This window comes from Sceloporus occidentalis, unplaced genomic scaffold, assembly GCF_023333645.1.
Source record: "Sceloporus occidentalis isolate IW3139 unplaced genomic scaffold, rSceOcc1.0.p SCAF_4, whole genome shotgun sequence".
Taxonomy (NCBI): Eukaryota; Metazoa; Chordata; class Lepidosauria; order Squamata; family Phrynosomatidae; genus Sceloporus; species Sceloporus occidentalis.
The window spans coordinates 118,588,661-118,612,298 of record NW_028316984.1 but is presented as its reverse complement, the minus strand read 5'-3'; the positions used below and the strand labels follow the sequence as shown (position 1 = coordinate 118,612,298).

General features: G+C 38.7%; 1 protein-coding gene across 5 annotated transcripts in view; it reads left to right on the top strand.

Annotated features, from left to right (window-relative positions):
- Nucleotides 1-23,638, top strand: part of NELL1 (neural EGFL like 1) — a 630,714-nt gene that overhangs the window by 169,280 nt on the left and 437,796 nt on the right. For all 5 annotated transcript variants that reach the window (XM_089521361.1, XM_089521359.1, XM_089521360.1 and 2 more), the window contains exons 6-7: nt 7,923-7,995; nt 10,978-11,060. In XM_089521361.1, coding sequence (XP_089377487.1) covers nt 7,923-7,995; nt 10,978-11,060 — 156 coding nt within the window. The remainder of the gene's footprint in view (nt 1-7,922; nt 7,996-10,977; nt 11,061-23,638) is intronic.

Below are 23,638 nucleotides of genomic sequence, written 5' to 3'. Positions count from 1 at the left end.
TAGCACACAGTTCCTTCAAAAATCCTTAGCAATGAATCCCCTAATACCAGCACCCTTCTTTTCTTCTTGCTACATTTGGTGTTTAGGTTGGCAGTGTTTCGTGCTGCTGGTTTCCTGTTTGTGCCTCTTCACCATTGTTATTTTCAGGAAGATATAGGTAGTATTTGCTTAATTGGAGCTGTTCCGAATCCCTTGTGCATAGTCTGCTTCTGATAGTGAATGTCCTCCAGGGTGTCCCCTCAGTTTTACAGTCCTCTTTGTTTCCATTGGCAGGTTCTTCTTGTTGGTTCTGTAGGATCAATTGTTCCCCACTAGTTTAAGTGAAGTAGAATAAAAACCTTCTTACCTGGTCTTTATTTCTTTATCTAACAACTGAGCTGTCACTGAGAAGTGAAATTGATGGCATTATTTTATTCTACAGATGTTGGATTTTTGAACCTCAGCTGCTTCTCATAATCTTGCAGATGGTAAACATATGTTTATGGTCCCATAGCACAAACATAGCAGTAGTAGTAGCCACACTGGTTTTGCCCATCTTTAATTCTTGCTTGATAAAGACAGGTAGAATCTAAGGACTGAGGGATATTATACATTTATAAATTAATATTTCTGCACATTAACACTTTGGAAACAGCAGGGTAGCTAATGATATGATAATAAGCTGACAGTTTTTGTTGATCATAATGAAAGTCGACAAGTGCCTTTCTTTGGTGTACGAATGCCTGAAAATTTTACTTAATGTCTCCAGGGCAGACACATATAATTGATTGCATTTTTGAGCCTCTTTGTAAGTTTCACAACTCTCACTTTTTGTTGTTAACCAGAGCAAAAGCTGACTATTTTGATAGTCTATAAACTTTGTATCCTTCTATTTGAATGCTCAGCAGGATCTCATTTTTTCCATTTACCGAAAATTTGTTTCAGTGTTTTAACTGAAAACCTTGTTTTCCTCAATGTAAACATAGATTACTGGGGAAGTAAAAGTGTTTATAAGAAGGAGTTGGTATTTTTCTTTTGTGTCCACAGAGAAGTCATGCTGGAAATTGTATCTTTAAAAGGTATGAATATTATTATAAATATTATACTAATAATAGTTATTTCAGATCTATTAGGAGTGTAATGGCATAATTCAGTAGCTTGTTCTCTGTGCATCCTATTATTTAGGTTTGAACAGGAAATTCTAAAAAGAGAAGCTAGTATGCACATTTGGTAATATAATCTACTTTTGCCCTTTTGCTATTAGTGGGAAAATTCCCATTGTTTCCCCTTTAATAGGTTGGTTACCTCTTCCTTGGAACTTGAAAAGTTTTGTTCTGTTTGGGAGAATTTCAGCTGTTGAGTTTGGAATTTGGTGTCATCATTGTTAATTGTGCTGGCATAGTGGTTTGAGTGTTGGACTACAACTCTGGAGACAGGATTCAATTCACACAGCAAAGCAGCAACAACTGAAATCAAGTAAGGTATCTTGTTCTCGGAGATAATGGAAGCAGAAGGGAGAGAGCAGCAGAAGACTCCTATCTCTGATATCACAGATTCTTGTAACTGCTTAGAATAAAACACAAACATATCCCCTCCTCCATGGAAAACATTCATGGCAGCTAGTTGCTATTTATTTATTTGTTTGTTTGTTTATAGTATTGATCTGCCTTGTCTAACATAGTGGCAATAAGGAAGTCAGTAGAAAAAAACATATTTGTATTTGTAGTTTGCCATTTCATTGCTTCTATCGGTAGCTTTGTGGTGTTGTGAGTCTTTGAGTTATGTCCAACAAATGGTGACCCTTAAGGTGATCCCATCACAAGGTTTTCTTGGCAAGATTTGTTCAGAGACAGTTTTCTCTGAGGCTGACAGAATGTGATTTGCCCAAAGTGACCCAGTGGGTTTCCATGGCCAAGAACTCTAGTGTACTTGTCTAAACTACAGTTCCTAGATACTTTGACATTCAGATACCTTGAGAAGAGGACTGTTGTTTTATTGTTGTGTGCCTTCAAATCATTTCCGAGTTATGGCAACCCTAAGGTGAACCTATCATGGGGTTTCTTGAGACTGAGAGTGTGTGACTTGTTCAGGATCACACAGTGGGTTTCCATAGCTGAGTGGGGATTTGAACTCCAGAGTTGTAGTCCAGCAATCAAATCACTACACCATGCTGGCTCTCCCCTATTGGCAAGCTATGATCCCCTACGAGAGTGGCAAATCATGCTTTTGTAATAAAGTACACAGGTGAGGAAAGCAGACATTGCTTCCTATGGGGAGGGCCAGACATCCCCCCCCCCACATTCATCAATGGCTTCTCTGATGTATTTATTCTCCCAGATTAACTAGGGTTCCCATATCTTAGGGTCTATTCCTGAGCCTCAGGACATGTACTCGAGTACATGTGCTTAGGGAGATAGGGAGGAACCTCAAAGCAAAACCCCTGCTTTTAAAAGTATGTATATATTCTCCTTTGTGAGATGATTTTTTTAAAAAAAAAATGAATAACATACTCTGAGCAACAGGTGCTGATGCTTAATATGTCATGCTTAATTACAAGGGCCATGCCATGGTTTTAGGTTTTACCCTAAACATCTGAGGACCTGGGATGTTAATAACCTGTCAACTCTAATATGAACAGTTGTATGGTTGTATCTATACAACTCTGTGCTAGATTCTGAAAATGCAAGCATTTTGTGGTGAAGAATTTCCATAAGGATTGATTCAGTGGCAGTTGTGGTTGGTGGTGATGATGATGATGGTGATGTGGTTGTGTAATATAACAAATCAGTTTGAACATAACTCATAATGTGTGGAGTGAGATCTTCAGCACAGGGCCCTGATGTAGCTTGACTTGTTTCACAAAATGCTTGCTCATAGTGTCAGTCAATGTATAGCTGGAGTTACTGCTGTAGCTGCTGCTGCTGCTGCTGCAATGATCTATTGAAGTCAGAGCGCAGACTGCAGCTTGACATTCTTTGTCACAAAAGGCTCATACTGTTTTTTGACTAGCCCTTCCTGAAGAGCTGCTTTTTATAGTTGCACGCCCACCATCTAAAACCTGGCATCTAAAGCCTGCATCTAAAACCTGGCAGGGAATGAAAATGAACTGTCTATTAAATAACTAATTAACCTGCATAACAAGAAAAGCACACAGTTAAAGTTATATAGTTCAAGGTATAGAAGCAGTGAGCAGTTAAATGACCTGCTGATGGCACACAGAGCTGGGCTAAGTGCTGCCATCACTCTTTTCCAGCTCAGAATACTAAACATATTCAAAATAGGGGATATAGGGGAATAACCAAAATTTTGAGGGAGTAGGGATTTTTTTTTGTACCAGTCACTGTTCTGTATACATTTAATGCTGGAATAGAGAATATGTATACAATATATAGACTATCTAAACATTTTTTTTCTTCAGCCTGTAAGTCAGCACAGCCAATGTACAAGAGTTTAATCTTAAATATAGGCTGCAGAAATTTTATTAAAGTGACATGATTTTGATTGCAGTGTATGCTCAGAGTCTTTTTTTAAATTCATGATTATTGTAGCTGAGAGTGTGTCATGTGCTGATGTGGATCCCTCTGAATATAACCAGTTGAATGTAGTCTTAATGCCTGTTGTAGTGCTGAGTGGAATGCATATCATCATGGATATCTGCATCATTGATGTGCACAGGTATACATTGCTAGACTCCTTGATTTTATTCATGCTTATTTAAAATATTTGAAAGCTTTCCTCAGGCAGCTCTCTCCTTCTCTCTCTCCCTCTGTGTGTGTGTGTGTGTGCATGTGGTTTTAACAGGTTGATTGATTGTTCACCAGGCATCCTTTTCAAAATCATATTAATGATTGTTTTGGAGGTTACCCTTACCCAACAACAGTGTAATCTCTCATATTTCAGATGGCTTCATTATTCCCACAGATGGAAAGGTTAATAGATGTTCTGTGAGATGCATAGTGATTTGGTTATCGACATTAATATTTTCAATTAATATTTTATCTTGAAATAATTAATAACAAGCAGGAAGTGGTACTTGCTGATTACCTTCTGCTGCTTGAGAAAACAAATGCATATGTTTGCTGCATTTGCAAAGCTTGAAGCACTAAGCCCTATATTTTATTGATGGCACAAGTTCAGTATTTTGAGTAAGATATGAGATCCTCCATCTGCTCTGTAGCAACTCTGTTGCACTCTAACGGCAACTAGCTGCTGTAATCTATGATCAAGCCATTTTTTTTATTGTCAAAAAGTAATCTTGATAATACACTTTGCTTTTCAATCACAGTTTGCCCATCCTATAACAATACATAAAATGCGCGCGCGTGTGTGTGTGTGTTATGTGAGGCACTTTCTGAACATGATTGTTCTAAATGCAACTACAAAACAAAACCAAACAAAACAGAATTCAGCTGGACTGTATGCAAGCATTTTCTGTTTATTTGGAAGCCCAAACACTTATCTGGTTGTCTTCTCCTGCTGACAAATGATGACGTTTAACCAGAACTTCTTCAGAGGAGAAGTCATTAGCCACGTTATGCAATTTTATATTTCCTTGCACAGAGGGCAATAGGGTAGTCAAATCTTTCTAGAGAGTCATGGTGTTATAATGGAGTCATTTGACAGAATTAGCTTCAGACCAGAAAGGTTGCAGAAAATGTGAGATTTGCTTTGTTGAAGGCTTGCAATTATTTTTCTTCCAAATTACCTGTAGAGTGTTTTTAAAAAAGCATGAACACAATCTACTACATAGTTCAGGGGCATCAGTTACATTGAAAATAGTACAGTGGCATTTAAAGCATTAATGGCCATGCTGTGGACTGAGCTTTGGAGACAGGGAAGATTTTTTTGAAGAGTGGGATAGAAATATTTAAAGCTTTCCATTAAAAAGAGAAAAAGACCCCCACGGCAGCTCAGTTATGATCTGAATTTATCCTCTGAAAGAAGCACATTGATATTATCTGTGCTTGTAAAATCTAACACTATTTTGTCAATTTTGTTACATAAGCAAAAATATACAGTGTTACTTCATGTGATCATTTTAAAAAGGGAGTTGATAAATGATGAGTGGAAACCTAATGAGCTGGCATTGCTCAGTGTTTCATAACAGTCATTCATTGTTACACATGAGCAACAGATCTGCATGATTTATGGAATAATGCACATTTTTTTAAACATATGGCGGCACTGGGAAACTTTCATATGGTAATCCTAAAGAAGGAGCCAAGAGGTGGAAATGAGGTTTTTAGCTACAACAAAGGTAAATCTTTTTTTTTAAATGGGACTGTATTTGGCATGTTATACCTAAACAGCATGTAAAAGTTCTCCAAATGCAACAACACAGAGACTTCTTGAGAAATCAGTATTTTCTGTTAAAGGGGGCAGGTGGGCTCAAGAAGACATAGATAATCTGGATCTCAAGGAGGTTTCTTTTTGTGTTGCAAATGGAGTTTAAATTTTATTTCCTGGATTTTATGTGTCTGCCTCTAGACAATGAGGAAATAGAAATAGTAAAAGATTTTTCATACCTGGGATCAAATATTGATCAGAGTGGGGACTGCACTCAAGAAACCATAAGAATACTAAGAATGGGGAGGGCAGCTATGAAAGAACTAGAAAATATCCTAAAATGTGAAGACATACAACTGAGTACCGACGTTAGAATCATACAAGCCACTGTATTCCCTGTTACCATGTATGGATGTGAGAGCTGGACTGTTAAGAAAGTGGATAGGAAGAGAATTAATTTATTTGAGATGTGGTGCTGGGGAAGAGTGCTGAGGTTAGCATGGACAGCCAAGAAGTCAAACAAATGGGTCATAGAGCAGATCAAACCAGAAATCTCTCGGGAAGCCAAGATGACTAGACTAAGGTTGCCGTACTTTGGCCAAATCATGAGAAGGCACAACTAACTGGAAAAAAGAAACAATAATGCTACAAAGTAGAAAGAGAGGAAGGCCATATGCAAGACCTGAGCAGAGCAGCGGAGCTTAGGGAGTCTTGGAGATGTCTCATCTACAGGGTTGTCATGGATAGAGATCGACTTGAGGGTGGATAACAACAAACATAATTGTTATCTTATGCTTATTTTAATTTGTTTGTTTGCTACAAGTTATTGCTTTGAACTGTAAATATGTATCAATATACATTACTTTTAACTGCTTTTCCTAGAAAATAAAATAAATAAAATAAAATTTTTATTTCTATCCCGCTTTTTGCCAGGCAATCAAAGCGGTGTACAACAGGTTGTACAATATACATCACTGGCAGGTTTTTACTGTTTATCCGTTTTTAATTGATTGTATGTATCGCACTGTGTAAATTTATAGTGCTTTATAAATAAAATTTAATGATAATAATAATAATAATAAGTCTATTTTAACATCAATGACTAGAACATATTGCCATTGCATTCCTCTCCCTCTTTGTAATATTTTATATATAACATCCATTCTTTCAAGAAACCATTTATAGATTTCCCTCTAATCAGATACATCAGTTTCTCCATCTCCACAATTTCAGTCATTTTGTTCCATCATTCATCAATTTTTGGAATTTTGGGACTCTTTCAGTATTTTAGATAGACTAACCTAGCTGCCAATACCATATACCAGAAATCTTTCCATGTTGTTTTTCCATTTTTGAATTTACATCAAAGTTTCCTAACCAAAAGAATTTCAGATGCTTTGACGATTTTAATTTCAATGTTTTCAGCATTTGTAATTTAATACAGCTCTCTATCTATCTATCTATCTATCTATCTATCTATCTATCTTGTTTACAGTTCCACCCTATGTGGGAAAATGACTCTAGTTCTTTATGACATTTCCAACACTTGTTATTGGCTCATTTATATGTTTTGGCCACTTTCTTTGGAGATGGGTGCTACTGGTACATCATTTAAAAAATATTTTTCTTTAAACATAATGTTGAGCATTTAAGACCCCTTTTCCACATGTTTTCACATTGTGTCATATCTATACCATCTTAACTGAGAACAATAACATCTTGACAAAATGTAGGCCTATTACTCCAATATCATCATGTTTTCTTCCTCTTGTATGATTTTTAACACCTTTGCCTGATGAAGAAGCCAGAGGAGCTTCGAAAGCTTGCATCATATATTTTGTGCATTTTGGTTGTCCGAATAAAAGTGTAGCTGTTTTGTGGATTTTGGATGTTGTTATACTTTGCTGTCTGGCCAACACGGCTACCCCTGGATAGTAGTCTTTGTTACAACATTCCATGTAGATCAGCCTGTGATCTTTTTATGTGCATGAAACACTTTAGGTGTAGGGAACACTGGAGCAGCCCAGGATTTATCAGGCATAAAATCAGGCAAATATTTAATGAGCAATTGGGGAATACATTCTAAAAGGCAATGATATCTGGTTTTTAAAAGCCATATAGTACATCATTGGCTGGAAATGTGTCACTATCACCATTACAGCAAGCACTGCAGCATAAATGTCAAATGTAGGTTTTAGTATGCTATAAGGAATGTGTTCCCTGGCATGCACAATAAAAAGTAACGAACAGCAAATGTCTTCTTATGGTGGCATGCTTCTGAAATATGTGAAACATGGAGGTTTGAATTTAGATTGAGGTGTGTGGAAATGTGTTGCTGAGCTGGTGGAGCTTCAGAAGCAGATCTCCTTTTTTGTATATGTTTTACTTGTTATTGTTTTGTACATGTTTAACTTGAAATTGCTAAGAGGTTACAATATTTCTATGTCTAGCAGACATTTTCTTCAGCATGGCTGTACTTTAGGTCCAAAATACACTGCAGAAATAATCCAGTTTGAGAGCTGTTTAACTATCTTGGCTCAGGGCTAGGGAATCCTAGTTGTATTTTTGTACCTGTTAGCAGATAAATTGTAAATTTAACATTTTGTACAATTTGAATTATATGACTGTATATTACCAGCATTTTTTCTATTACAAAGGGTATCCTTCAAGATGTGAAAATCATCTTTATGCCTAATGGATATATAAATCAGTGTCCCAATCTGAATCGCAGTAAGTAGTAAATTTTATATACCTATGTTTATATTTACAGTATTTACAGTAATTATGTATGTATTGCCTTAATTGTTCAAAGTTCTTTGCAGTTCCTATTTATCACTGTTGCATAAGTGTGCAATGTTTGCCTTTATTAGTCATATTTTGGGGGTCAAGATTTATGATTTTTCAACTCTTCCCTATAAATGCAAGCCAGGGGTTTTTAGATGTCTTAGGAGTAGTTCTTACAAGCCTGTTTTACTCCACTGTCAAATGCTAAAATTGTTATTGGTATTAATTTTATTTATCCTGACTTTTCCCATGAAAAAGGGGTTCGATTCATGTTCATACTTATTTTCAGTTTGAGCTGATCTTATAAGTCTATGACTGTTCTGTCCCTGTCCTCTCCCCCTTTTATTCTGAGCATAAAGAAACAATTCAAATTTGCATGTTAAGAATTCTGATTATGGGATTCTAATCAGATCTGCCAACAAACCAGTGAAAAGCTGGATAAACTGCACTCTCTCCCCCACCCTCCATCCTAACATACCCACACATGAATGGGACACCAAACTTTTTCCTCATCTGCTGTTTCTTTCCCCTTATAGCTGGAGTCTGTTTAAGCTTATGTCAAATAAAATGTGTGAATCTTTAATTATTTTTTTTTGTTCTTGCCATAACAGACTGGATACAGTTATGTTACATCAGAAGTTTTGGGGAAAAGAGAAAAGTAGGTGTGAAAGACTGCCTCTGCACTGCAGAAATAATGCAGTTTGACACCACGTTAACTGCATGGCTCCATGCTATGAAATCCTGGAATTTATAGTTTGTTGTGACACAGGAGCTCTCTTACAAAGAAGGCTAAATATCTGACAATGCTACAATCCCAGAATTCTATAGCATTGAGTCATAGCAGTTAAAGTGGTGTCAAACTGCATTATTTCTGCAGTGTAGTTGCAGCCAAAGAGATGAGTGTACTGAGTGTATAAATCAGTAGAATATCTGTCTGATAGATTAAAAACAATGATTGAAAATACTTCACTATTAATGGTCTCCTTGTTAATTCTGGTGTGTTCTATCAATCACACTGTTGTGTAGCAAACAACAACAGTTATTTAATAGAATACAGTATCTACTCAACTGTAAGTTGACCTCATGTATAAGTCCAGGACAGGTTTGGGGGCCAAAATTATGGATTTTGATATGACCCATGGATAAGTCAAGGGTAAAATTTATGCTCACCTTAAAGGATGGCTGGATAAGAGAGTAAGGGGGGAACAGTCAGTGCATTTAGAACAGATTACACTCTTGCCTTTTGCCAGTGGGTGGTTCCTTTTTTATATAAGTCAAGTATAGTGCTTACATTGGCCTGTGATTAAGTCAACTCAGGTTTTTTGGGGTCAGTTTTTTTCTTAAATTCATTTCTTACATTTTTTTAAAAAAAATGTTTTTACTTGGTGCCAGAAATGACAGCAGTGTTGACACCAACCAAATCTGCATGGGGTATTCCATAATGGGGTGCCACCATTGAGAAGGTCCTTTCCCATGCTCTACAATGTATTGCCTCTATCTGTGGGACATAGACATCAAGTCTTGGTCAGGCACATATAGGGACTACAATGACAAAATAAAATGTAAATACATCTTTGGAGCCATGGAAATCAAATTATATCACTTGAAGAACTTGTTTAACAATTTAAACATAAAAATGTGACACTTTGTTGTATTGTATTCTCTTCATCTTCTATAAATGTTTTTCACCCTTTGTATAAAAGTCTTCTGATTTGCATTGAACATTTGAATGCCTAAACAGATTTGTTAGTTTTTCCATGATCAAATAACTACAAAATGCAGTGGTCCATAGTATTTGAAATGATCTTGGTTAGGAGCAGTTTATCTATTTAAATAGTTCCTATTTAATATATAGCCTTGTTCTGAAACATTTGGATTTATGAATAAGTACATTTGGATTTATGAATGAAGTGCTGAGTAAGTGCTAGGAACCATCAATTCCTGATCTGTTGTGGTGAAAAAGATTCTTCCTATGGATGTGGGAGAATTCGGACTGTGCTTTCCTGAGGTTCCTTGCTTATACTGTGATTCCAGCCACGTCTCCTGCAAAAACCTCTATTTTCTACTTTCTTGGAAGAAAAAAGAACTAAAATTAAGGGTTATAAAATGTCACTCAATCTTTAAAAATTAATATTAAAATTATTTATATATGTATATAAGTATATATGTATCTTAAAAAAACCCTCCTAAATAAACCAAATAATTCAATCAAATAAATAAAACAATGAATAAAGGCCCTGTTCAAATTGGCCAATAAGGCTGACCTTATGGCAGAGTAGGGGCATTGCGTCCACATGATGCATACCCCAACTCTGCCCCCCAGGGCGCCATGCTGCTATGCACTGCTCCACACGGTGCATGGCATCATGGCTCTCCTCCAGCGCTGCATCCATACAGTGCTGTGCTGAAGAAGTGCTGTATAATCATGGCAACGCGGATATGACACCCTTTCCAGGGCACAAAAAGGAGCCGCTTTCTGCAGTTCCTTTTTGGGCCCTGGAAAGGCTGGATAGAGCCACAGCATGCAGTTGCCACGGCCCTGATCTGGCTGAAGAAGGGGCAGCTCCTTGCCATCCCTTTGGGGCTCTTTGTACAGCCCCAAAGTCTACAGTAAAAAGAGCCAAAGTCATGTGGGGAGACCTCTAGTCTTTTGAAATTCACCAGTCCTTTTGAGAACCAAACATGAATTCAGTCTCAGATGAATTCAGTCTCAGTGACTGTAGTGAAAAACCTCATAGGGAAGAATGAAGTTGACTGGTTTCTGTCAATGATAATTCACCATTATTTATAATATTCACATTTGTATTGTGTATATTTACCTTACACTAAAATGTGTAGGATCTTGACTTATAAGTTAGGCATGTGGTATTTTGTTTGTTATGATATGGTATTTATTTATACATTATTTCTCTTTCTTCCTTTATTGAGCCTGTCCAACCTGCAGTGACTTCTTAAGCCTGGTGCAAGGAATTATGGATTTGCAAGAACTTTTGGCTAAAATGACAGCAAAAGTAAGTACCTGAGCACTAGTCTCAACATTCAGTCCAAGTTATCATTTATTTCATGTATTTGAACTAATGCTGAGTTGAAAACTTTCTGTTATCATCTTAATAATATTAACTCATCAAAAATGAAGGGTTCCTCTTGGGGGATTTCTTAGTAATATTTTTTCAGGGAAAGTGTTTCCCTTAAGCATACAAGGTGGCCAAGGGTTTTGTGGAATATTTCTTTTTTACTTTAAAACAAGGTGGTAACATGTCACTTCCAAGCAACTCCAGCATGGGCATCATTAGAGAGGTGCGGGGGATATGGGTCGCACCAGGTGACACTGTAAGGGGGTTGACACCATTGCTTCCCAAATATTTGCCTTCTGGAAGAAACAAAATGTGGTGTTCACCTGCATGTGCTGCCTCTCAGCAGAAGAGTTGATGTGAGCGTGGAGAGGCTCAGTGGGAGGAGAAATGACAGGCCTCAGGTTTTTTTTTAAAATTAAATTATTTAAAACTTTTTTGCGACTGTATCCCATCAGGAATAAGTCACTTTAATTACAATGCGATAATCCAAGGTCACAACTGTTGCCATTACATTCAATGATATATGGGAATTATATTGTATGAGTAACATTAGTATGAAAAACATTACTAAGGTTTCTGTATGGTGTGGTATAGGAGGAGGTCAATGTGGGGAGTGAGATAATGTGTTACTGAACTGGGTGATGCCAGTCCTAGTGATGTCACTGCACTCCAGTAAATGCCCTTGGTGGCTTCTTGATGGTGACATTTCCTAGAGTAACCTGTGATGAAACAACGTTGTGCAGTACCACTCTGCTAGGAAAGTATTCACCAAAGTAAATCTGCTAGGATTGTATCCTTGGCACTGTTAATGGAAGGAAATTGCAGTTGTTCAGTACAAAGATGGGCAACTATTAAGGGTTGGAGGGGCTGCATAGAACTGAAAACTCTGCCACACCTGCACTCCATTCTCCAATTACAAAAGCATTTTGCATCCCGTACCACTACATCACCCAGGGACATAAGTTAGAATTACCCTATTCTCTCCACCAAATCATAGAATCATAGAATCATAGAGTTGGAAGAGACCACTAGGGCCATCCAGTCCAACCCCCTGCCATGCAGGAAATCCAATTCAAAGCATCCCTGACAGATGGCCATCCAGCCTCTGTTTAAAGACCTCCAAGGAAGGAGACTCTATCACCCTCCGAGGGAGTGCATTCCACTGTCGAACAGCCCTTACTGTCAGGAAGTTCCTCCTAATGTTCAGGTGGAATCTCTTTTCCTGTAGCTTGCATCCATTGTTCCGGGTCCTGTTCTCTGGAGCAGCAGAGAACAAGCTTGCTCCCTCTTCAATATGACATCCTTTCAAATATTTAAACAGGGCTATCATATCACCTCTTAACCTTCTTTTCTCCAGGCTAAACATCCCCAGCTCCCTAAGTCGTTCCTCATAGGGCATGGTTTCCAGACCCTTCACCATTTTAGTCGCCCTCCTTTGGACACGCTCCAGTTTCTCAATGTCCTTTCTGAATTGTGGTGCCCAGAACTGGACACAATATTCTAGGTGGGGCCTGACCAGAGCAGAATACAGTGGCACTATTACTTCTCTTGATCTAGACACTATACTTCTATTGATGCAGCCTAAAATAGCATTGGCCTTTTTAGCTGCCGCATCACACTGTTCACTCATGTTCAACTTGTGGTCTACTTGGACTCCTAGATCCCTTTCACACGTAGTTTCATTCAGCCAGGTGTCACCCATCCTATATCTGTGCATTTTATTTTTCCGCCCTAAGTGCAATACCTTACATTTCTCTGTGTTGAATTTCATTTTGTTAGCTTTGGCCCAGCTTTCTAGTCTATTCAGGTCATTTTGAATCTTGATCCTGTCCTCTGGGGTATTAGCTATTCCTCCTAATTTGGTGTCATCTGCAAATTTGATAAGTATGCTCCCAATTCTGTCATCCAGGTCATTGATAAAGATGTTGAATAGCACTGGGCCCAGGACAGAGCCCTGTGGGACCCCACTGGTCACTTCTCTCCAGGATGAAAAGGAGCCATTGTTGAGCACCCTTTGGCTTCGGCCGGTCAACCAATTACAGATCCACTTAACAGTTCCTTTGTCTAGCCCACATTTTACAAGCTTGTTTGCAAGAATGTCATGGGAAACCTTGTCAAAGGCCTTACTGAAATCAAGATATACTATATCCACAGCATTCCCTTCATCTACCAAGCTGGTAATTTTATCAAAGAAAGAGATTAGGTTTGTCTGGCATGACTTGTTTCTCTGAAACCCATGTTGAGTTTTTGTGATTATGGCATTGCCTTCTAGATGTTCACAGACTCTCTGTTTAATGATCTGCTCCAGAATCTTTCCTGGTATTGATGTCAGACTAACTGGACGATAATTGTTGGGATCCTCTTTTTTCCCCTTTTTGAAGATGGGGACAACGTTTGCCCTTCGCCAGTCTGCTGGGATCTCTCCTGTTCTCCAGGAGTTTTCAAAGATTATTGCCAATGGCTCCGATATTACATTTGTCAGTTCTTTTAATACCCTTGGATGGAGTTCATCTGGTCCCGGAGACTTAAATTCATTTAGATTAATAAGGTGTTCCTCTACTATCTCTTTACTTATTCTGTGCTGAAATTCCCCTATTCTGTCCTCTGCTCCATTATCTTCAGGTTGAGCACCCTTTGCCTTTTCTGAGAAGACTGAGGCAAAGAAGGTGTTGAGTAATTCTGCCTTTTCTCTGTCTTCTGTTAGCATTTTGCCATCTTCTCCACGCAGTGACCCTACCGTTTCCTTCTTCTTCCTTTTGCTGCGGACATATCCAAAAAAGCCCTTTTTATTGTTCTTAACCTCTCTAGCAAGCCTGAGTTCATTCTGCGCTTTAGCTTTTCTGACTTTACCCCTACACATGCCTGCTATTTCTTTGAATTCCTTTTTTGTGATTACCCCCTTTTTCCATTTCTTATACATGTTCCGTTTCAAACTTAGCTCAGTTGAAAGTTTCTTAGTCATCCATCCTGGTTTCTTGAGACACCTCCCGTTTTTCTTTCTCACTGGAACTGTTTGAAATTGTGCCTTCAGTATCTCTCTTTCGAGAAACTCCCATCCATCCTGAACTCCTTTATCTTTTAGTATTTCTGACCATGGAATCGCCCTCAATACTTCTCTAAGTTTACTGAAATTCGCTCTCCTAAAGTCTAGGATGTGTGTCTGACTATGCCTGGCTTCTCCTTTCCACTGTATTACAAACTCCAGGAGAACATGGTCACTTCCACCTAATGATCCCACCACTTGCACCCCATTAACCAAGTCATCCTTGTTGGTTAGGATCAGATCTAAAATAGCTGACCCCCTTGTTGCCTCTTCCAACTTTTGGACCATGAAATTGTCTTCCAGGCAGGTGAGGAATTTGCTAGACCTTGAGGATTTTGCTGAGTTTGACTTCCAGCAAATATCAGGGTAGTTGAAGTCGCCCATCACTACTACATCTCTCCTTTCTGAGTGTGTGGTCATCTGTTCTAGAAAGGCATCATCCAATTCCTCAGTCTGACTTGGGGGTCTGTAGTAGACTCCCACTGTAACATCCTTGTTGTTTCCCTCCCCTTTGATTCTTATCCAGATGCTCTCCACCTGGCTTTCCATGATTGATGTCCAGGATCTCTTCACTGGTGTAAATATCTCTGACATATAGTGCTATTCCTCCTCCTGTCTTGTTTGGCCTATTTCTCTTAAAAAGGTTATACCCCTCTATTTCCACATTCCAATCATGAGACTCATCCCACCAGGTTTCAGTGATGCCTATTATATCATATTTGCTTTGTTGTACTAGGAGTTCGAGTTCATCCTGCTTATTTCCCATGCTCTGTGCATTAGTGTAGAGACATCGCAGACCATGGTTCCCTTTTACTTGCTGCCTGTGCAAGTTTTTTTGCCTCCCAGTGTTGGGTCCTTGCACTGTTTGCCTTGTTTCCTCTGTGTCAGTTTGACTATTTTCGCCATCCCTTTCGCCTTCCTTAAATGTTTTAAGTCCCCCCTCCTTTTTTGCACAACAGAAGACCAGCTGGAAGTCACTTGGGGGGTGGTAATCCTAGGGCTGCAGTTAGCCCATATTTGGCTGTTTCCTCCCGTCATTTTGATAATCCTTCCATCTCCCAAAAATATAGGCACATTCACACTCCAACATTTGATAGATGAGTAACTAATGGGATGGGTCCCATGCCTGGGTTGGCACGAAAATTACATGTGATAAACACCTAGAACAAAAACAGATTCATGGACTCACAGCTGTGTGGAGGAGTGGAGAGCTGTAAAGAGGGCATTGCTGTGCTCCTGCCTTGCTGTGCTATTTGCTTTCACTTGTATTATTTAATCCCAACAATCCATGTGCTTTAGCAGTTAATTATAATATACAAGCACCTTATTAAAATGCTAGTTATTAAATAAAACATTCTGTGAGAAAACAACAAAAGCTGGATTGGATATATACAAAGCCCAAACGTATAAAGCCTGAAACACATTATCATTGTCAGCAGTACAGTATCATTACCGCCTTGATGTTCTGCAGACCAAATCTACCTTTTCAGCCACTTTCTCTTTTAAGTATTTGTAAGTAATTATTTTAATATTATCTTTTGATACAAAATCTTCATGAACCTGAGAACATGATATTGCCAAAGTTAAGCACTCTTTTTGATTTCCTTGGTACAGCTATTTAAATAAGAACTAAGAATAGTGGTGGTAGGTAATGCCTTCCATGTCAGTACACTGATGAAACTTCTCTGAACTTTAAAGGCTCTCCAGGCTTCTCAACCCTCTTTCCAAAGTAGCTTTGCACCTTGTATATTTCCTTTAAAGTTCAGATTAAAACCCAGAATGGATTCATCACCTCACTGACATTGGAGGCATCAGCTGCTACTGCTTGAGAATAAGCACTGTTGAGCACTGTGGGAGTTGTTACTGAGTAAGAATGCATATGGTTGATCCCTTCCGTTGAAAGCAATAAAAGTACATTAAAGGTACTCTTTCTTCTCTCTCTCTGTCTCTCTTTTGGAGGGTGGTAGCTTTTGGTTTTAAAGAAAAACTGTACTAGGTAGGGCTGCATCTGCATTGCAGAAATAATCCAGTTTGACACTGCTTTAACTAGCTTGGTTCAAAATTATGAAATGCTGGCATTGGCAGTTTTATGAGCTAATTAGCCTTTTCTATCAGAAAGCTCTGGTGCCACAAGAAACTACAAATCCCAGGATTCCATAGCATTTAGTCATGGCAGTTAAAGAGGTGGCAAATTGTATTATTTCTCCAGTGAAGATTCAGCCTAGGTGGCAATTTCTACATTTAACAAGATCTCTTTGCAGGAAGAAAAATGTTAAATTTCAGCTCATTCTACTGCAGGAAAGTGAGATAATTATTCTGAGACATGCTGGTGGTCTTAGTAGGTGCCAATTAAGTAGTGTATTGAGTGACTTGTCCTTGCTGCAGTTAATTATATTTTCTTGCTTTTTAAAATGTCTGGATAATACATGATTAACATTCTGAAGGTTATACGCATCCTTCAAAGTGGAGTACTCTTTACCTTCTTGTTTCTAATTCTCAGTGATGTTGTTTTGTTGTCCTTTACAATGCATAAATTGAGTGTTTTGTTGCATTAATGGCCAAGTGAGAGAACATGGTCACAGTGGATAGTTTAATTGTTAGAGAAAAGCAAATGGAATGTAAAATTACTCATACTATTTAGTGATTAAATAAACCCGGGAGGTAACCTTTAAATGTAAGCCTTTGCAAAACCCAGACACATTGAAATAGAAGCCTTCTTCTTTATTCTCAATTCTGTGAGTGAAATGAACTCATCATATTCTTAGAAGATTGTTCTTTAATTAGTAGTAAAAATGTTGCAGGCCTGAGACCTCACACCAAAAAGTGATTTTAGAGTTCAGTCATGGCACAAACAAATATTACAGGATTATCTTATTAGGTGGAGTACTTAATTCTTGAGACTCACAGTGGCATAGTGGTTTGATCATCAGGCTACGTCTCTGAAGACCAGGATTTAATTCCAGTTTGACTGTAAAACCTAGCAGGTGACCTTGAGCAAGTCACTCTCTCTCAGCCTCAGGGGAAGGTAATGACAAACTTCCTCAGAACAAATCTTGCCATGAAAACTCAATGATGGGTTTGCCATAGGTTCACCATAATTTAGAAATGACTTGAAGGCACACAGCACACACACACAGCACACACACTTAATTCTTATTTAATACAATGATCAAAAAAGGAGAAGTCAAACCAGTTAGCATTCACCAAGCTGTACACCTTTTATTGTTACTAAAATGTTGAATGTAGCTATAAAATGATGTGGGATGAGGACTTTCCCTGATTTTGATGATCCAGCAACTAAGGGGCGAAACAGACTGCCCTAAAGGAGCAGTTTCCCATCACTTCTTTGAGCACTGGATCAGGGCTGTGGCAACCGCACGCTACGGCTCTGATCTGGCTATTTGCCAGCTCTGAAAGAAGCAGCAGAAATTTGCTCCTTTATGAGCCGGCAAAAAGCTGGCTTTTCTGCCACTGTGGTTTTTTCTCATTTCTGCGGTGCAGCACGGTGTGTATAAAAACCACACCAAAGAAATGCCATGACGGCACCTGCCATGTGGTCAGTGGGGTGGCATAACACTGGCTTGGGGGCGGTGTTGGGGCATGAGGTGTGTGTACACCACACCCCCATGCCACCCTGAAGCTGGTGTATTGTGCTGGTCTGTTCTGACTCTAAGTTACTCGGTCCACTTATTAGGTGGAGTGCTTCTGACTTTTTTTTAGTGTAGTAGAGTTTTGTGCCTTTGACAGGCGTATTGGAAGTAGCAGGTGTCATCTGCCCCATGGATCCATCTACTTGATGGCTATGTCTCCATATGGTATATATTAGTCATATGTCATGGAGTTTGAACAGGTGTAGGAACCTGTCTAGAACAAAAAGTTTGACAACTCAACTCACTCCCCCCCCCCCACCAAAGAACATCAGAAATACTAATATCATAGACATATGTAATCCACATAGAGGTGTCTATGCGGAAGTTCCTGTCCTTTGCACCTTTTGAAGAGGTGCTCTTTAAGAACAAATATGACATGAAGGTAAAGATGGTAAGCAATCAGTAGCTGTAGCACATAGCCTTAGTACCTGGATGCACTATACATATTTGTGATTAAGTGACTAGAGGTGATCTTCTTTTCTTAGTCTCCATCTCTAGGGGACTTTTCACTCAGTTGAAAGGGTGGGAACCTCTCTTCTGCCATCGGTGGTAGACTGCAACTCTATCATCCCTGACCATTGTCTGTGGTGCCTACACCTGGTAAGAGGTGCTGCAGTCCAACAATAGCCAAAGAGCCACATAGCTGTGTGATCTGCCTCAGATTCTGAAAGGCAAAGGCATTTAGGAACATAATATCTGGCATTTACTAACATAAATTACCTGTATTTAAGTATGTGTGCTTAACATGATGGCTCCTGTATAAGATAACATACCTGACAGCTATTGACAATGCAAGGATTGTTTCAGTATGGAAGAAATTTTCAAATGTTGGAGAATAAGTGGAAGTAGCAGTATATGGAAAATGCAAGAGACTATTACAGCAGGTAAATTTTGTAGCATAGATCCCACCCCCTTATTTAGTAGTGTGATCTAATAGCATAGTCTAGTCAGAGGAACATCCCACTGTATTTGTACAGGTTTCTCCTGGCTACCTGTTTAAAGGACTGTAGCAGTAACGATTTATTCTACATAATTTCCCCCTGTAAGAGTATTGGATATCTATATTAAGCAGGACTAGTGTAGTATGGAGCCAGTGTGGCATAGTGATTTGAGTGTTGGACTATGACTCTTGAGACAAGGGTTAGAATCCCAGCTTGGCCATATCACTTCACTGAGTGACCTTGGGCCTCTCTCAGCTTCAGAGGAAGGCAGTGACAACCCCTCTGCCTCCTCGAGCAAGCTGTGCCAAGAAAACCCTATCACAACCTTAGGGTTGTGATAAACCAGAAATGACTTGAAGGCACACAGTAACAACAAAAGTTGACACAGAGTAATATTCAGGATGCTCTTGTTAGAGAAAAAATGTATATTTTTTGTATCAGGAAAAATGTCTGAAATAGGAAGGAGACAGACAAAAGAAGTTGACCTGCACTTGGTTACAAGAGACCCTAAAAGCTGGCTGTCATGTGTAACTTAACAACCATTATGGGGGTTGGAGCCCAACATATATTCCCTTTCCAGACAGCAGGTGAGAAGGAAGCAAAGGGCCTGAGTACATAGACCTAAGGGAAATACAGAAATGCGAAACAAGGGACAGGTGTTATCTAGACCCCTTTCTCTCACTAATTATTTTATAGAAGTGTTAATGTCTCTTTGCTTCCAACAACACAACTTAAAAATAAAATAAAAGAAAATATTTGCTTAAAAATAAAAGAAAATAATATATTTTAGAGTTCATGAAAGTTAACTTGATTTGAAATTAAAATTTTAATATAAAGCAAAAGTGCTGAAGTAACTCAAAATACAATTACAGTTAAATAAAAAGTATATAGTATTTCAGTATTGTGAGTATAAGAGCTTTTTTTGCGGGGGGTTCACTACTAAAAATGGGAAGAATTATTAGTTCACCAAGCAAGGACAGCATTTTGAATTTTAAAGTGTGAAAAACATTTTTGAAATTGAGTGGAATGGAAAAATGAAATGAACAGATATAGGATGGGTGACACCTAGCTGAACGAGACTATGTGTGATAGGGATCTGGGAGTCAAAGTAGACCACAAATTGAACATGGGTCAACAGTGCGATGCAGCAGCTAACAAGGCCAATGCGATTTTAGGCTGCATCAGTAGAAGTATAGGCCCCGTATAGACTGACAAAATAAAGCTGCTTTGGGTCACCTTGTAGATATGCTGTTTAAATGATGCATGTGTTCTAAGAGTCCAGAAACTGCGCCAAAGCTGTGCTCCAGTCCTTAGGACTAGAGTATGGCTTTGGCGTGGCTTCCAGACTCTTAGGATGCATTCAGCATTTAAATGACATACATCCAAAGTGACCCGAAGCAGATTTATTTTGGCTTGTCTGTATGGGGCCATAGTCTCTAGATCAAGGGAAGTAATAGTGCCACTCTTTTCTGCTTTGGTCAGGCCCCACCTGGAATATTGTGTCCAGTTCAGGGCACCACAATTTAAAGAGGATGTTGAGAAACTGGAGTGTGTCCAAAGGAGGGCGACTAAAATGGTGAAGGAACGACTTAGGGAGTTGGGTATGTTTAGCCTGGAGAAGAGACGGTTAAGAGGTGATAAGATAGCCCTTAAATACTTGAAGGGATGTCATATTAAGGAGGGAGCTAACTTGTTTTCTGCTGCTCCAGAGATTAGGACCCAGAGCAATGGATGCAAGCTACAGGAAAAGAGATTCCACCGCAACATTAGGAGGAACTTCCTGACAGTAAGGGCTGTTTGACAGTGGAACAAACTCCCTTGGAGTGTAGTGGAGGCTGGATGGCCATCTGTTGGGGATGCTTTGATTGAGATTTCCTGCATGGCAGGGGGTTGGACTGGATGGCCCTTGCGGTCTCTTTCAACTCTATGATTTTATGATTCTGTGATGATACTGGACCATGCATTGCTTTAATTAAATCATTTTTCCAACCCTGGAGTAGAAAAGAAGGCTAAAAAAAACCCCACACAGAATTTAAGAAGAACATCTTGCCCTTTGTCTTTCTGAATCTGGAGGTATTTGGCTAGATATGAGAGAAAATACAATAGTTTACTGATTCCTATAAAATACCCCGCACATGGGTGTTTTGTGAGAAGTAGCAGAAAAACTGTAAAATGCAAGTAGATACTAGTTCAATAAAGGATTGCACTTTTTAAGTCATCTGGTAAGTACTGAAAATTACTGCTGTAAATTTTCTATTTTCCATGTAAGGCATACATGATTTGGGAGCATGTGCTCTAACTTTTACTCATTCTGGAATACTACTTAGCTTCAAAATAATCCCTTTGGGTTCAAATACAGAAATGACACAGTATGATTCTTTGAAAAATGCTTTACCCTCTTGAGCACTATACATTTTTGGAAGAAATCCAAGGTGAACTGTGACTCACTCTAAAAAATTAGGTAGAGCCTGGAGCTTTCAGTGAAGTATGAGGTGGTGGTCTTATCAAATGTGCCATTATTTCAATGACAATATAATTTAAATGGGACACATTCACCACTTTGTAGAACTTAAAGTTTCTCAGTTGTGCTACCATGTACAGTTTTTAACATATAAGCCAAAGACATTACTCTTTTACAATCCATGATGGTTACAGAAGTGATTGTACCATTAGTTTTTTCTGATTCCATCTTTTATATTTACACATTCTACAGCTAAATTATTCTGCACATGTACTAACAAATATACATTTGAAAGAGTTACAAATACTTTCTATTAAATAGCTCAGAATCATACAGGATGGACCAAAGATGTGTAATCTGTGGCCATTCAGCTGTTATTGAATTGGAACTCTTGCCATTTCTAACTACTGACCATGCTTAGTAGGGCTGATGTTTTTTGCAGCCCAAAAGCATCTGGATAGCTACATCTCCCCACTGCTGGTACAGGGAATGAAGGCTGAGAATTTTTGGCTGCCTGAGACACCCCCCCCCCCCCCCCAGAGTTCATAGCTACCAGAGTGATGAACCAAAAACCTGTAGTTTGGTGGCATTTGTTTGAACCACTGCGCTTCATCACCTCAAATGTAATTTCCACCTGACTAAGGGCCCGTACAGACAGTCCAAAATAAAGCTGTTTTGCGTCAGTTTGGAGGTATGCTGTTTCAATGTTGCATGCGTCTTAAGAGGTCAGATGCTGAAAATATTAAAATGTATTAAAAACTAGACCAGATCAAGTCTGAACTCTCACTGGAAGCAAAAATGACAACACTGAGGTTGTCATACCTTGGTCAAATCATGAAAAGGAATGACACACTAGAAAAGATTACAATAATAGGGAAGGTAGAAGGCAGTAGAAATAGAGGAAGACCACATGTGAGATGGATAGACTCAATCAGGGAGGTCAGGGGCCTGAATTTGCAAGATCTAAGTAGAGCAGAGGGGGACAGGGAGCTTGGAGATATCACATTCAAAGGGCTGTTATGGGTCGGGGCTCATAACTTTAAAGCAGTAAACAACAAACAACAACAAATTAAAAACTATATACAGGAATTGCACAGCATTTAAAAGCTTAACCCTTGTCCATTTAAAACCCAGTAAACCCATGGGCATTGCTGAGGGAGAGTAGCTGAAAGTCCAACGAGCCTCCAGAGAGCCATTGGAAATATTCCTCCAGAGACATGTTATCTGTGCCTGCAGAATGATCAAGAATGCACAGAGTGACACAGGGAGGAGGGGAAGACTGAAAGCCAGGTGTTGCCTTGTGACATGACAAGGCTTAATGTGGAGTGGATGGGCAGATCAGACAGAATGCTTGCACCCTTAGGTGCATCTTGTAGGTCTTGTTGCTGACCAGGTCAAACAGCAAGCTGATTGATATAGCTGATCTAATATCCCCATACTGGTGGATGGTGGTGGTGGTGCTGATTATGATATAATAATAATAATAATAATAATAATAATAATAATGTTCTTTTAAAAACTTTAAAAGCAAACAAACAAATATAATAATAATAATAATGTTCTTTTAAAAACTTTAAAAGCAAACAAACAAATATAAAAATAAAGGGTGTGCTTTATCTTTGTATTATATTTTTATTCATTATAGCCTGTTTTAAATGTTTTAAGTATTTATTGTAATTATTTTAAAATATTTAAATCCTGTATTTAGCAGGGATTTTTTATTTAAAAATGTGTAGAACGTATTGTTTTCACAGTATTTTGTTTTAATTCAGATCTGTAAGTCGCTTTGGGAGAAAGACACAGCCACCATATGTGGAACTAAGGAAAAGAAAGTGGGACTTAAGTTTCATAAAAGGGTATTCATTTTGTATATCTGAAGTTTCAAGCTTGGTCTTTGGATTTTCAGAGCCTTATCACATGACATGCTAGAAAAAGGCAAACTTTTACAACCTTTTCCCTCAGGAAGGAGAACAGAAGTGCTACGACAGCTTGCAGAGAGGCACAGTGAAAGTGGCTTCTCTTTCCCTCCACTTCAGCTTTCTTTTGTCATGAAATAAAGCTCTCAGTTCTAAGAAGATCTCAAGAAGCAAAGATAAACATACCAAAGGGTGCATCTACATTGTAAAAATAATACCATTTGACACCTTTCTAAGTGCTGTTCTTCCATCCTATGGAATCCTGGGATTTGTAGCTTTGTAAGATACCAGTATGCTTTGGTAGAGAAGACTAAACTACAAATTGCAGGAAAAACTACAAATTCCAGGATTCCATAGGATGGAACTGCAACGTGTCAAATGGTGGCAAAAGACGTTATTTCTACAGTGTAGATGCAACCTAAGACTTTAAACAGCCAGTGGTCTTCAATGCGATTTAAGGTAGATGCATGTGTTTATATATTCAGAGAACTGAACTATAACTCT